Here is a 14,660-nt window from a genome sequence, read left to right as displayed (position 1 = left end):
TTTCAATACATCGATGTATATCGAATATCCCTACGCTGACAAACTTTCAGCTTTTATAAAATGACGTAGGTCTGGCGTTCACTAGCTCCTAGTCTATTACGTAAATTTTATGGAAAGAGCTTACGATGTAAAGGTGGGGTCGACAAATCACAGAACAGAATCTATGATTGAAATTGAATCGACTTTTAGCCTAGGTGCTAGTTTCATCGATTCTTATCTTATGAATAAATCAAGGTTGTTAGTTACCGATTAATTATCTGCCAGATATCTCTACTTGAGACTTGTGAAGCTGACAAATGTATTTGTTTATAGTTGTAAGTAATATAAGTTTAACCAATATAAAATTGACGACATCATGTCTACCATAAATACTAAGTTTACAGATATCGTTGCAAGATTTGCAAGCACAGAAATTACTTACTGGTTAATTACACTATATTATTTATTACGTCCACACATTGGATTGGAATATAATATAAATATGTTAGGTCCAAGATTGGTGCTATATTCGTATAGTCAATTCTTGAATCAAAGGCCAACTCCCCACGTTGGCTCCAATATTGGTTCCAACGCCACTTGTACAACGTCTAGATTTAGAGCATAGCTTTGGCCAATGTCGAATTACTAAATAGGTACATAGATCCATATGCCAGTAAGTGTTCCACGTTGGCTCCAATATTTTTCGCCGGCACTTCTACATATTATTTCTTGTGCACCCGTCATCCCTCTGCCTTTGATTATATCTCAAAACGGACATTGTTGGCGTTAACTAAAATACTAATATTCGATCATCAAGACCGATACACACAGTGAAGTTTTAGCTCAAAGTCTTTGTTTTATAAAATATGTGAACATGGTATGGGGCGTGACACTTAATATTGTCACCAACGTCGATGGCGAATAATAAATACAAAATACCTAATCGCAAAATAATTTTGTGATTTTAATTCTCCAACAAACACCTAATCAAATTCTAAAAGCTGTGTATATCAAACATTTTAGTCAATATTATGAATTCTTTTAAATATTCGTGTTTATTTTATAATGCAACAATAATAATAGTTTAAGTTGGTGAAAATAAATAAATAAATAAAAATAAATATTATGATTTTGAAATTCATAATTTCTTAAAATCCAATAACATTATTTCCAGTTTGATTATGTACCGGTATTAAATAGGTTTATTTTCTTTGGCTACTGCGCAAAATTGGGGTTACTTACTATAAAGTTAAACTGTATAATATCAAAACATTAATTTTATATTACAAATGAATAAAAACGACAAAATTATCGTCTACTTATATAATATTTACAAATACATACTTATATAATCACTGAATTATTTATACATACATACATGCTTATCTTTCATTAAAACGCTTGCATAATATACTAAACACAGGCTTTCGAAGCTTCACATACATTGAGTTGCATTTTTGTCTGAAAAAGGTTGAATGTTTATGTTAATTAATTATACTTGAACTCAATTGCATAAATGATTGTAAGTCATGAATACATAAGTACTGGCATATTAGTATTTTTTTGGATTTTCATTTTTTTATCAACAATTTCATAGTTATAAATATCTGTAATATAATATGAATGTAGACAAAATCTTAGTAATAGATGTAAACGCGTACATGGAAAAAAAATTAGACACCCTAATAGAATAGTTTCGATAATTGTATAAATATCTAATATCAATTTTTAATAAATATTCATCTAGATTCTAAACATAATTCTATCTCACAAGTATTGTGCGCTCCAAGTCTTCATCATCAGTATAAATACATTTACAAAACATTTACATTCAAACATGTCCAAACCAAATCAGCAATATTTATATCATCTAATATTACGACAAGCGTCAGGAATATCCCTTAAATAAACATCGGCAGTAGCCGGTACTACACGAAAATTACAATTCCTTTGAACGCATTTTATACGTCACCTACTTTAACATAGAAAGTTAGACTTCTGCGTTTACAACTGTACGATAGCCGTTTGTCCCAAACCCTAACACTAATATCATTTATAATATCGAAATTCTCATTCAGTCAGAAATGTGCGTGCTCCCCAAAACATCGAATTTTCTTATTCGTTAAAACATCTCACTGACAAATACACACTAAACTCGTGACGGCGAGCACCGATGTGCGCGACAATCAAAGCGACACGCACGTGTTACAACATCTAACTCGAAAAGATTTCTCGAATAAAACAAGTCGAAATTCCACGAATCGGACGTCGCGTTACCGCGATCGTATCCCACGAGTAAGGCGTCAATTTTCTAACGAGTACAAAATGGAAATCGTTCGATGGAAGTGCAGGTAGTATATCGGTGCTACAAAGTACAAAATCTTAAATATGAATTCCGGTCGTTTAAAAAGTTCGGAGGAATCCGCGCGGGCTGACGCAGTCCCGGCACAGGCGAGGATCGGCGTCTCCGCTCGCGCGGCGTCCGGCCCGGACGAAGGTGTCCGGCGCCGGGGCCCGGACGAGCGTCCGGACGGGCCCGGGGGCGACAAGAGTAGCTCAGACCAGCGCTTCGTCCTCGCGCTAGGTCAGCGACCGTCAGGAGTCCAGGAGCACGTGCCAACGTTGCACCTGCGTTTATTTCATTTCATGTAGCATACAGGGTGGAAACGATATGATCTCACTCAATCATTTCTAAACTGTACAAGATATTGAAAAACTGGTTACTGGTCTTGAAAGTGCTTCACGAGCTCTTATCAAACGGTATCAATAAATAGGTTACAGAATTAAACTGGTTCTATCCGAAAATTTAATGTTTTGTATGAGAGGGGCTGTGGCCCAGCGAGAACCAGCCCACCATCTCGTTGGCTTGACGCTGTCTCAGTCCCCTGCCACTGACCTGCTCGCCCTGGCGCTCGCACAGCTCCTGCCAGTGGCGCTGCTCCTCGCGGCCCGAGGGGCTGTGGCCCAGCGAGAACCAGCCCACCATCTCGTTGCGCTTGACGCTGCGCCGCCACCACACCGACACCATCAGCGTCACCTCCGTCAGTTGGAACAGAGCCACCTGGTGACGGTAATATGCAGTTGGTTTAACTTTGTATGACACATGATTCTTTTGAGTGGGACGACTAATTCTAGTTCATGCGATAATGCTCGTTCGTTATGACGTCTACTGGTGGACAGAGGCCTTCCCCAAACGCTATGCTACGCATGCATGCGATAACACTCAAATGGGATGAAGTTCACGCTCTCCGCTTGATAGGACTAGGCTAACGTCATCTGTTACTTGGGACAGTTACTCCCGACATTTTATTACTAACAATGGATATTTTATCAATAAGTAGTTAAATGAATATGAATTATTAAGATGCTCCAGCTAGATTCATAGCTCTACTAAAGCCCGGTCTGTGAGCACGTAGAATTTTGTGCAATGACCCCAAGCTCCTTATCGCTCGCGCGTAATTATATTGCTGTCGCGACAGTGCGACTGGCGCCCGCAGTGAGTGTGCGCGAGCAAGGTAAGGATGGGTAGCTTGGGGTCATTGGACAAAATTCTACGTGCTCGCACTATAGAGGTATGGCTGTCAGAACTATCAGGCCAGCCCGCTTCAGAATGGCGACGCTGAAGGACAAGGAATCTTGACCGTCGCTTCATGGGGATATATTATTCTTTTGCCTTTGGTATCTATGTTGTTATAATAGGTGCTATTTTGCAATAATACTGTCTAGTTTGTTTGATTATATGCTGTCATCTGTAAATATTCTCACCTGGAATATAAAGAGCTCCTTATAAAGCGGGTTGGAGTGCGCTCGGCGCGTGGTGGACTTGCAGCGGCCCATCTCCATGCCCAGGGAACTGATGAGGCAGAGCTTCACGTATGTATCTGGTGCCTTGTTGGGCGACAGCTTGCGGAAGTGCGTGCCTTTTATTATCTGTTGGGGCGAAAATAATTACGACATCAACAATAAATCCAACCAAAAACTGACACTAGAGGCTCGCCGCGGACCGAGTCAGATTTTGTCGCCTCACTTCGATCCGCAACGTGGCTCGACTCTCTGCTTAAATCATCGTGTACTCAAGCTACTCAAGAAGATCCAAAGCAGATGACGGGCTTGCAAGGACTCCTTGCAATCCATAGGCCGCTCCTATCCGGCTCGAAGGACCAATATTGCGGTAATTTGATGTAAAAACGATGCATCGCTAGTGGGGGACACGTTATATTACACCCAACACATGGAGTGGCTTAGCTCCAGCTTTGGCGAAACCAATATTACTGACCTCAATTCAGCAGCAACTCGGGGGTCGTCACCGTAGCTATGGACAATGGACTGGCAAAGACTCCTGGCATTGGATGGCTTAGTTTTATCTCTAGCAAACTGACCTCGAGACACAGATGACTAGTGGTGGGGTTGTACTACAACCCCAGCAGCAGCTCGAGTGTCGTCAACGTGGATATAGACTATAGACTAGCGAGGATTCCTGACACGGAAGATCTTACTCGTAGTTTCAGCTCTAGCAAAGCCCACAACTGACCTCGACAGACAGGTGTCCAGTAGTGGGGTTGTCCCAGTAGCAGCTGCTGCCATCGTCACCGTCGCGATGTAAGACGGGACTTGCTAGAGCTCCTGACGTAAGAGTGTCTTAGATCCAGCTCTAGTAAAGCTAGTAACTGACCTCGACAGACAGATGGCCAGTGGTGGGGCTATACTGGAGCCCCAGTAGCAGCTCGGGCGCCGAGCGCGTGCTGCAGCACGACGAGGCGGAGTCCGAGCGCGCCAGGCTGCACGCTTCGCCACCCGCGCCGCTGGGCGTCGTCACTGTGGCGATGATAGCCGGGTCTCTACTAGAGGCAGCTTAGACCGAGACTGCTCAAATGGAGACGCTGCGACCTAAGGCACGACTCGTCGCGAAGTTTTCGTTGCTGCGGATCAAGCCAAATTTTGTCGCCTCACTTCGATCCACAACGTAGCTCGACTCATCTGCCTCAAGCATCGTGTACTCAAGCTACTCAAGAAGATCCAAAGCAGATGACGGGCTTGCAAGGACACCTTGCAATCCATAGGTCGCTCCTATCCGGCTCGAAGGACCAATATTGCGGTAATTTGATATAAAAACGATGCATCGCTAGTGAGGACACGTCATATTACACCCAACACATGGAGTGGCTTAGCTCCAGCTTTGGCGAAGCCAATATTACTGACCTCAATTCAGCAGCAACTCGGGGGTCGTCACCGTAGCTATGGACGATAGACTGGCAAAGACTCCTGGCATTGGATGTCTTATAGCTCTGGAAAGGTCTATAACTGACCTCGACGGACAGATGGCCAGTGGTGGGGCTATACTGGAGCCCCAGTAGCAGCTCGGGCGCCGAGCGCGTGCTGCAGCACGACGAGGCGGAGTCCGAGCGCGCCAGGCTGCACGCTTCGCCGCCCGCGCCGCTGGGAGTCGTCACCGTGGCGAGGATAGCCGGTTCTCTACTGGTGGAGATCTCACTGGAGACTCGAGGCAGCCTTTGGGAGCAGCATCGTGACGAACGGCCGCCACGACCCGCGGCTGGTTAAAAGGAGATGCTGCCTAACCTGAGGCCAGACTCACGCAAATTTCGTCGCCACGGATTGAACCAGATTTTGTAGTCTCACTTCGATCCGCAACGTGGCTCGAACTTCTTTCTCCTTCAAGCATCGTAAACTTAAGCTACTCAAGTATATACGAGCTGATGACCGGCTTGAAAGGACTCCTTGCAGTCCATATGTCACTGGTTCATATCCGGCTCAAAGGACCAATATTGCGGCAATTTGATGTAAAAACGATGCAGCGCTAGTGGGGACACGTTATATTACACCCAACACATGGAGGGCTTAGCTCCAGCTTTGGCGAAGCCAATATTACTGACCTCAATACAACAGCAGCTCGGGGGTCGTCACCGTAGCTATGGACGATAGACTGGTAAAGACTCCTGGCATTGGATGGCTTATAGCTCTGGAAAGGTCTATAACTGACCTCGACGGACAGATGGCCAGTGGTGGGGCTATACTGGAGCCCCAGTAGCAGCTCGGGCGCCGAGCGCGTGCTGCAGCACGACGAGGCGGAGTCCGAGCGCGCCAGGCTGCACGCTTCGCCGCCCGCGCCGCTGGGCGTCGTCACTGTGGCGATGGAGGAGGGGCTGGCCAGGACTCCGGACATGGAGTGGTTGAGTTCCAGCTTTGGGAGCTGTAAGGGAGAAAATATACATCATTATCTGACGGAGTGGTCAGTGCACACCCTAATCCTATCATAGAAGCTGTAAAGGAAAGATAAACTTAGATTATTGGGCATTCTTTGTCTGTGTATGCCTCGCCACCCGCGCCGCTGGGAGTCGTCACTGTGGCGATGGATGATGGGCTGGCGAGGACTCCGGACATGGAGTGATTGAGTTCTAGCTTTGGGAGCTGTAAGGGAGAAAAAATACATCACTATCTGACGGAGTGGTCAGTGCACACCCTAATCCTATCATAGAAGCTGTAAAGGAAAGATAAACAAGACATTATTGCGCATTTTGTAAGTCTGTGCATACACGCATTACCGCCCGCGCCGCTAGGCGTCGTTATAGTCGCGGTGGAGGGGCTTGCGAAGACGCCAGACATGGAGTGGTTGAGTTCGAGCTTTGGAAGCTGTACCTAAGGAAGAAAAAGACATCATTATTCCAAGTATGTGACTACGGCTACAGAGCGGTCAGTGCACACCCTAATCCTATCATAGAAGTAGTAGAGGACAGATAAACAAGTCATTATTGCGCATTTTTTAAGTCAGTGCATTTTCGCCACCCGCCCCACTGGGGTCGTTCACTGTAGCTATGGAGGATGGACTAGCGAGGACTCTGGACATGGAGTAGTTGAGTTCAAGCTTTGGGAGCTGTAAATCAAAAAATATACGTCATTATCTAAAAAGAATCCCAAGTATGAAAGTGCGGCAATGGAGCAATTCGTTTCCATCATATTGGCAAAGTCACACAAAGTCGTGATGGACGAAGGGAGCGCTCCCGATATGAAGTGAATTAGCTCGAGCTTTGAAGTTATAGAGGCAAAAGGAATGCGTCATTAACACGTTGGACGCCACGCGGCTCACCGGTGAGCCTCGAACAATACAATTTCCATTGTGTCTAGCGTCTCGGCGTTCAATGACTTAATATTATTACGTGATCACAGATGTGGTATACATAATACACATAGCCGAAGACACACTTTTCAGTAGTTACCAAACTCGATAGATTTCATGTAAAAAGTTTTGGGTTTTCATAGCCAGAATTTTGTATTCTTTTAGAGAAGTTGTGTCTTGGTAACTAATAATCATTAATAATGATAACTACCTAATGCAAAACTATTTTAACCTGTAGTGTGGGCTGGTGGTGCTGTCTAGGCATCAGCTGCAGCCAAAGACTGTTTTCGAGCTCGAAGTTGAGTGCCGCGAAGCTGACGGCCGCCTCGCCCACGAGTCGCTGCCTCCGCATCCGCTCGCATCCGTAAATGCGGATGCGGAGTCCCAAGCCGTGGACATCCTCTGTAAAAGACAAAAGTTTACATTTGAAATGTCACTCACATGGCTACGTTATTGACATAGTAAAAAGCAACTTTTGCTGTGTTTTTACGGGAAAANGACAGCGCGAAATACCTACTTTAGAAGAAATACCAAGCCTTAAGAATATCGTTTCCGCGAATGTAAACATGCGTGTACCGATACTTAAAATAGATATGACTATGTCACAGTCATCGTGACGTATACGTCATGGCATCGCAAAATCATCCGAATCTAACTAGCCGATCAAACTGCCAATTGAATGAATGCGAATCTCTCACGATATTTCAATTTAAACTTTGATTTAGGGTTGTCGAAAATTTTACGAAAAGTCAGACAATTTTGATATCGTAAGTTCGTTGTGTAGCTTATTAATTAAACAGAGACAGAAACAGAAACTGCCAATGCAGTTTGAGACTATTCTCAATGATCTCAACAAATACACATTGCAATCAGTGTTTACTTTGAAGTTGTTAAGGAAGTGGAACAGACCGTAGTCTGCGGTATTTCTGAACCGATACAACCTACAATCTTTCAAGAAGAAAGAGTACTCATACCTAAAAAACCGACAACGCACCTGCAACTCCCCCGAGGCTGCGGGTATCTATAGGCGGCGGTAATCACTTACCATCTGGTGATCCTTCTGGACGTTTGCCTCCTATCTTATAAAAATACTTTTAGGAAGGATTTAAACTCATTTTACTGTCAGCAAAGGTTCTCGCATTGATTGTCCTACCAAACTTGCGGTCATCTGTGTGATAGAGCAGCGCTTCACTTGTCTTTGAGGCCGCATTCAATTGCAGTTCTAAAAGAAAGTAATATTTCCAAACAGACCGGCACTTTCACACAACCAATCAATATGTGCAGTAAATGTTTACGACTTAATAACTTAATGAGCTGTTCGCACCCAATTTTTACTGCGGTTTGATTGATTTTCATAAGTTGATAATAAGCGAGTACTTATCATCTTATTTCCGGTTTATGTCCAGATGTTTTTAGTATTAATGATAGATAAGTATTTTAAACTCTTACGTCCAACGAACGACATCGATGTCAGTCGACAAACTGTACGATTCGCAAGGCATTAGAGCACGTAGTGCCTGCTTATATCCTTCGTATACATGCTGGACTTTATCAAGGCGAAAGCATTCTCGGACAAAATTTTCTACCTTATTGAATAAAGTCCTTCTTGCGTACAATTCAACCAAAAGATTTCCACTGCTGGACAAAGGCCTCTGCAAGGATTTCCAACGAATGGTCATACGTTGCCTGCTTCTCGCTTCGTGCAATCTTCACGAGGTCCTTTCCTTTCATAGCTCTTATGTTTTTCTTTCCAATAATCTTTTATTATAGTGTCTAAAGTCATCCTTTTTCTTGAAGATGGATTTCCAAAGTTCTTTTGCCTGATATGTATGCTAGCGATTTGATGTTCTTAGCAATTTCTGGTGCAGCAACCCTGAAGAGTTGCCCTCGCGATGGCCCAGTATTATTAATTTCATGGTTCTAACGGTCAACGGTCAGGCGCCGTATGCTCGCTACGTTCTGCACAATGGGTTATTCGCTGTGAAAATTAACGTTTCTTTTGCCTGATATGTATGCTAGCGATTTGATGTTCTTAGCAATTTCTGGTGCAGCAACCCTGAAGAGTTGCCCTCGCGATGGCCCAGTATTATTAATTTCATGGTTCTAACGGTCAACGGTCAGGCGCCGTATGCTCGCTACGTTCTGCACAATGGGTTATTCGCTGTGAAAATTAACGTTTCACACGACTCCATTGTTTTCGGGTAACTTTAGGTTAAATTTTGATTTATTACATGTAAATGCCACAAAGAAAGGTTAAACTGTAAGATAATTAAAATAAAACGTCAGATTTTAAATTTTAACGGTCCAATCAAAGATAAAAAAAACTGTCTCTTCAAACTTCCATTATTTCCAGGTCCTGGGTCAAAGCACGAAAAATGTGACTTTTGTATTGACATTTTTAACATAAGTACAAATACCTTGAAACAATATAGCGAAAAATATTTTGACAGATACTATCTAAGATTAATCTAACCGTTCGACTGATAAATATTTACTTTTGCAACCTGTCAAAGTAAATTAGCCAAAAAAATAACCTAGCTTTACAAAATCGAGGAAGAAATTAACAAACTGCGGAACCATATTTTATCAAAGATTATCTGTTCATCTCGCAAATAGTTTTCCAAGATCTATCCAGATAGCTCTCATTAACGTACATTTAGTTTTATATCATCCGAGCTCCGAAATTCCTATGAGAACCGCCATTTTTTATTCGTCTAATTCGCAATCCGGTTTTTATTCGTGTTGCTTTGTTTTATTGCGTCTTGTTAAGAAATTGAGCTGATTAATGATGGTAGCTTGATTAAAAATTGAGGATTAGTGTATCACATAAATAAATTCAATGGGTATTAGTGGGGCATCGTAAAATTATTGAAGCTTTTCGCGGTGTAATAAAATAAGGTTTATGGTGATCGAACTGTCCAGCTAAGGTTATGAAGGCATTTGAAGGTTGATCAAGGATAAAGTGGCTTCTTCTGTTCATTCGTTTCTGCCAAATGACGTCCACAGCCGGACAAAGGCCTCCCCCAAGGATTTCCACGACCGGTTCTGCGCTTGTAACATCCAGGTACTTCCTGCGACCTTCCGAACATTAAATAATTTTGATTCCGTGCTTCAAAGCAACTTTTTTTGATTATTATTAACCGCCTCTGTGGTCTAGTGGTAAGACCACCTGCTTCAGACGCAGAGGTCCCGGGTTCGATTCCCAGTGGGGGCAGATTTTTCTGTTCGGTTTGGTTGGTGGTAGGGCTTGTTCTAAGTCCGCCTGGCTAGCTACCACCATCATACCTAACTCTGTCGCCATAACAACAATGTTAACAGTATTGTTGAGTTCCATCAGTTAGAGGTAAGATAGCCAGTTCCTCCGTGGTTGAGGATTCCGGGTGAAGCTCGCTTCCACCTTCGGCCTGATCATCACTTACCATTAGGTGAGATACAGGCCAAGAGCTTCCTCGTTGTGGATAAAAAAAAATATTTGTCACTAGCCATACATTTTGAAATTGTAAAGAGTAAAACTTGAGTGAGTTTGTCAGTGATGTGACGCTGCTCATACAACCGTTATCTGTTTGTAAGTCGACGGCAGTTTCAACATCCTTCCTGCCAATGGTGTCTTCACTAACTCGTAACTACCTTTTGTTTAGATATTGTTTATTTATGGGGTAGGAAGAATGCACACGATTTGACAAATGCACCGTTTTTATATTTATGACTAGCTGTGCCCGCGACTTCGTACGCGTGAAAATAGTTTGAATAATATTTCCTGTTTTTGCAACATTTTTCTTTACTACTCCGCCCCTATTGGTTTTAGGGTAGTGTTATATAGCCTAAAATCTTCCTCGGTAAATGGGCTCTCCAACACAAAAAGATTTTTTCAAATCGGACCAGTTGTTCCTGAGATTAGCGCGTTAAATCGAACAAACAAACAAAACTCTTTGTCAGCTTTATAATATTAGTATAGATTTTTTTTTTGCTTTTACTAGCCTGTCTTCGTTTGTCTAATAAATATTAAAATGTTAATTAAAATGATATTTAAACTTTAATATTGCTTCATTGATATATAAAAAACAAATGAAATAAAACATCTTTATTATTTATTAAATATCAAACAAGTAGTTGCTATTTGTTTGTATTGAAATAAAACTAAACGAACGTTTTAGGAAACGTTTAATCAAGTTTTTCGGAATAATTTAATGACTTGATTATTCAATCAAATACGGAAACATCAAAATTTTATTCCAATTAACACCCTTCAACTGTTGCGTACAATCTCCCAGAACATCTAGTCAATAAATATATCTATTAAAAAAACTACCGTTTATTTAAACATTACATTTTCTGCTAATACATTTTCTGCTAATATGAACAGTGAACACGTGTAATTTTAACGTTCATCATGTTACAATAACAAATTGGGTAACAGAGGAACAGTTACATGAATCAATTGCGTGTGATCTATTTGTTTTAGCATTTATCAAGATATTTGTAGCAATCAATGTCCGTCAAATAACAAAGACGTGTATTATTTGTAGAAAAGATTCTTTTGTACTGTTTGTCACAGACCACCAATCAATTTATTTATTTTTATGAGTTGTCAAAATCTGACTAACCTATAGATTTGGCGCCATTAGTTCACAAGCATTTGCCATTAGTTCTAAAAATTACGTCTAATATTTAGTAGAAATACAAGTTGGTACCTTTATGCTGAAACTGAAAACAATATCCCATCAAAAACAATACTTGTCAAAAAAACCAAGTCTCGCAACTCAGTTGTTCTACGGTAAAAAGTTGTGAGATCCATGTAATACCAAGTCCAGGCCAGGAAATCTTTAACGTTTTACATAAATTATTGACTTGGCCATCGCACTAAATAATTTAATTTACACGTGTTTTCATGCGATGGCCAAGTCAATATATTTATGTAAAACGTTAAAGATTTCCTGGCCTGGACTTGGTATTACATGGATCTCACAACTTTTTACCGTAGAACAACTGAGTTGCGAGACTTGGTTTTTTTGACAAGTATTGTTTTTGATGGGATCTCATTTCTTTTTGTATTTTGTAGACAGCAGTTATGTATCTAGAAAACTGGACCGAAATTGAAAAATTTTACTCGACTTGGCGGTTGCACTACCGTGCCCCCAAATATTTTAGTTTTTCCTTGATTCATACACCAAACACTACTTATATTCCAAATTTGAAGCTTCTAGGTCTGCTAGAAGTGCCTTAGAGTTTTGATGATCGGTGAGTCAGTCAGTGAGTCAGTCAGTGAGTCAGTGAGTGACAAAATTAAGTAACTTTGACCCGTTATAATTCTTAAACTACTGGTTCAAATTGAATGAAATTTTAAATATACCGTGTCTTTACAATTCCTGCATAGCTAATGAAAATTCAGCCTTCTAGTTTTATCCACAACGAAGTTACAGGCGGTCGAAAATGGCCTGAATTGCTTCGAGAAAAGGATGGTACGGCCGTGCCGCTTTTTTGCTCGACTTGGTGGGGGCACTGCCGTGCCCCCAGATAAGTACGTTTCGTAAAAAATATGTTTTAATGCCACTGATTCCATGACGAGAGATGTGGAAAACAAATTAATGGAGATTTCAATTACCTTTGTCTTCTATTGGCGCGAAATAATAATCTGTGGCATAAACTTGATTGTTTACTTTTTTTTTATTGCACTGCTTGTGCATTGTGACACGACAAAAAAATATGTTTATTTATTTCCTTTTGCAGGAAAAGGCAAAGGCATAATGTTATACAGCTGATACAGCCGATTATGGTAGCATCTTGATAGTGAGCCAAACTCCGAGAAAACTAGCATAAAAAAATGATTGCACCTTTTTAAACTCAATTGGCCGTTCGCGTTATTCTAACGAGCTAGCAAGAGAGTACAAAATTGAAACAACCAGTTTTATCAACAGTTTTATGAATATTAACGTGTACCAGTTTGCGACATGGCGTGGCGAGATTGTTATCAGGTTGTAACGCATAGATAATGTTACCTATGGGGATATTTCGTAATGGGCTTCAGTTAATTTTATAGGAAGAGGTGGTTTTGAACGGTTCATTAATGGTTAAAGAGGTACTTGTAGCTGAAAGATGGCAATAAATGGTAGTGTATTATTATGATGTTTTTATAAGAATCTCGCCCGAGAAAGACAGATGCGAGCTTGATCCAGAATAATCTTTTTCCCTCGTGTCTTAAAGGCCTAAGGGTCGTATGAATAGTAAGTTGGGGAAAATACATCCAAGAAATAGGTTTATTATTTATTTAGGGATCAATCTTCTACCATCTACAAGTTAGTACTCTTCGATTCTGACCAGTAGTGCTACAGTTCTTCTTTCTTAAAAAAACTACAACGAACAGCGTATCTAGCATAACTATCAAAGTATCACATAAAGTTAAATTAGTTACCTAAAACATAAAGTATCTGACAAATTCAAGTAGTAAAAACCCAATTTTAAAGGGCCATGATCTCAATTGTGTATTTAAGAAAACCTACGTTTAACTATTGCACTCATTACTGATTTACAAAGGGTCCGAAACAACCTACAATTAGCTAAATACTCTTATGAAACATGTTGCAGCCTCACACGGTCCTAATTCGTTGTCAAAACTAACAATGCGATCTGGGGCTGTGTCATTGGGCGACCTTAGGTGCCTGTAGGTGTTCAGTTGTAGCGATTTTATAAGCGGAAGCGATATTTGTCAGCTGATAATCAGTTCAGTTACAAACTAGAGCAACAAACACCACCACCGCCGCCAAATCGATGTTTAAGTCCAATTTTAATTCTCACTCCAAGTAAGCTGGTACAAGTCGCCCTCCCAAGTATGGGTTTTAAAAGCCTTAATTTATACCCCATCATGGTGAAGATCTAGGGACATTTTTTTCCAATTAAAAGTCAATTATAAGGATCAAGCATAAATGAATCACTGGTGTCTGGATTTAGTAATTTCCATTTATCTAGGCTCTTTAAAAACGTGTGCCATCTTCTGATCTTTGATACATTGCAACTCAGAATTGGGACGCAAAAATGTGTACATTTCAATAAACATTATTATTACTGCCCTTTTTAATGTCTTGCAAAAACATCTGCAGAGATCACAATCTAAGCCCTATTATGTCTTCCAGACACCCTTCTTAAAATCTACCGTCACTATTCTACAAGTCCTTTTATGTCATTCCAGGCATCCTTCCTAAAGATCCGGTTTGCTCGCTGACACTGGGACCCCACCCTTTCATTGTTTCCTCTTTCCCACGACCAACCGAATTTTACGAAGGTTGACCTTGGATGGTTTGACCCACTGGTAGGACAAACGTGTGCTCAGCATTGAGGCAAAACCTGTTTGTGTAAAAATACGATAACTTCTTCTTGGTGAAGATGGCAATAATATAGATGTGACTTAGGGTTGTGACCGCCTCAGCTGAGGTAGACCTACTGGTAGGACAAACGCGTGTTTAACGCTTTGAAACAAAACCTGTTCGTGTAAAAATACTGTGACACTGAACCCTTGGGTGAAGATGCTGTGACGGTGACTTTGGATGATTTTGAC

At 41.3% G+C, this 14,660-nt stretch overlaps 1 protein-coding gene across 1 annotated transcript in view; it reads right to left on the bottom strand.

The window, feature by feature from the left end:
• Nucleotides 1-1,383: 1,383 nt before the first annotated feature.
• The window catches only part of Syt14 (Synaptotagmin 14), a 42,077-nt gene continuing 28,800 nt past the window's right edge, over nucleotides 1,384-14,660 (bottom strand). Inside the window, exons 7-13 of the mRNA XM_028309185.1 lie at nucleotides 7,344-7,513; nucleotides 5,871-6,187; nucleotides 5,179-5,454; nucleotides 4,652-4,817; nucleotides 3,745-3,909; nucleotides 2,876-3,040; nucleotides 1,384-2,607 (exon numbers count right to left, since the gene is read on the bottom strand). Coding sequence (XP_028164986.1) covers nucleotides 2,575-2,607; nucleotides 2,876-3,040; nucleotides 3,745-3,909; nucleotides 4,652-4,817; nucleotides 5,179-5,454; nucleotides 5,871-6,187; nucleotides 7,344-7,513 — 1,292 coding nt within the window. The 3' untranslated portion in view covers nucleotides 1,384-2,574. The remainder of the gene's footprint in view (nucleotides 2,608-2,875; nucleotides 3,041-3,744; nucleotides 3,910-4,651; nucleotides 4,818-5,178; nucleotides 5,455-5,870; nucleotides 6,188-7,343; nucleotides 7,514-14,660) is intronic.

The sequence above is a fragment of the Ostrinia furnacalis genome, unplaced genomic scaffold (assembly GCF_004193835.3).
Source record: "Ostrinia furnacalis isolate ACB-3 unplaced genomic scaffold, ASM419383v2 OfSCF2649, whole genome shotgun sequence".
Taxonomy (NCBI): Eukaryota; Metazoa; Arthropoda; class Insecta; order Lepidoptera; family Crambidae; genus Ostrinia; species Ostrinia furnacalis.
This window is presented reverse-complemented; position numbering and strand designations above follow the sequence as displayed.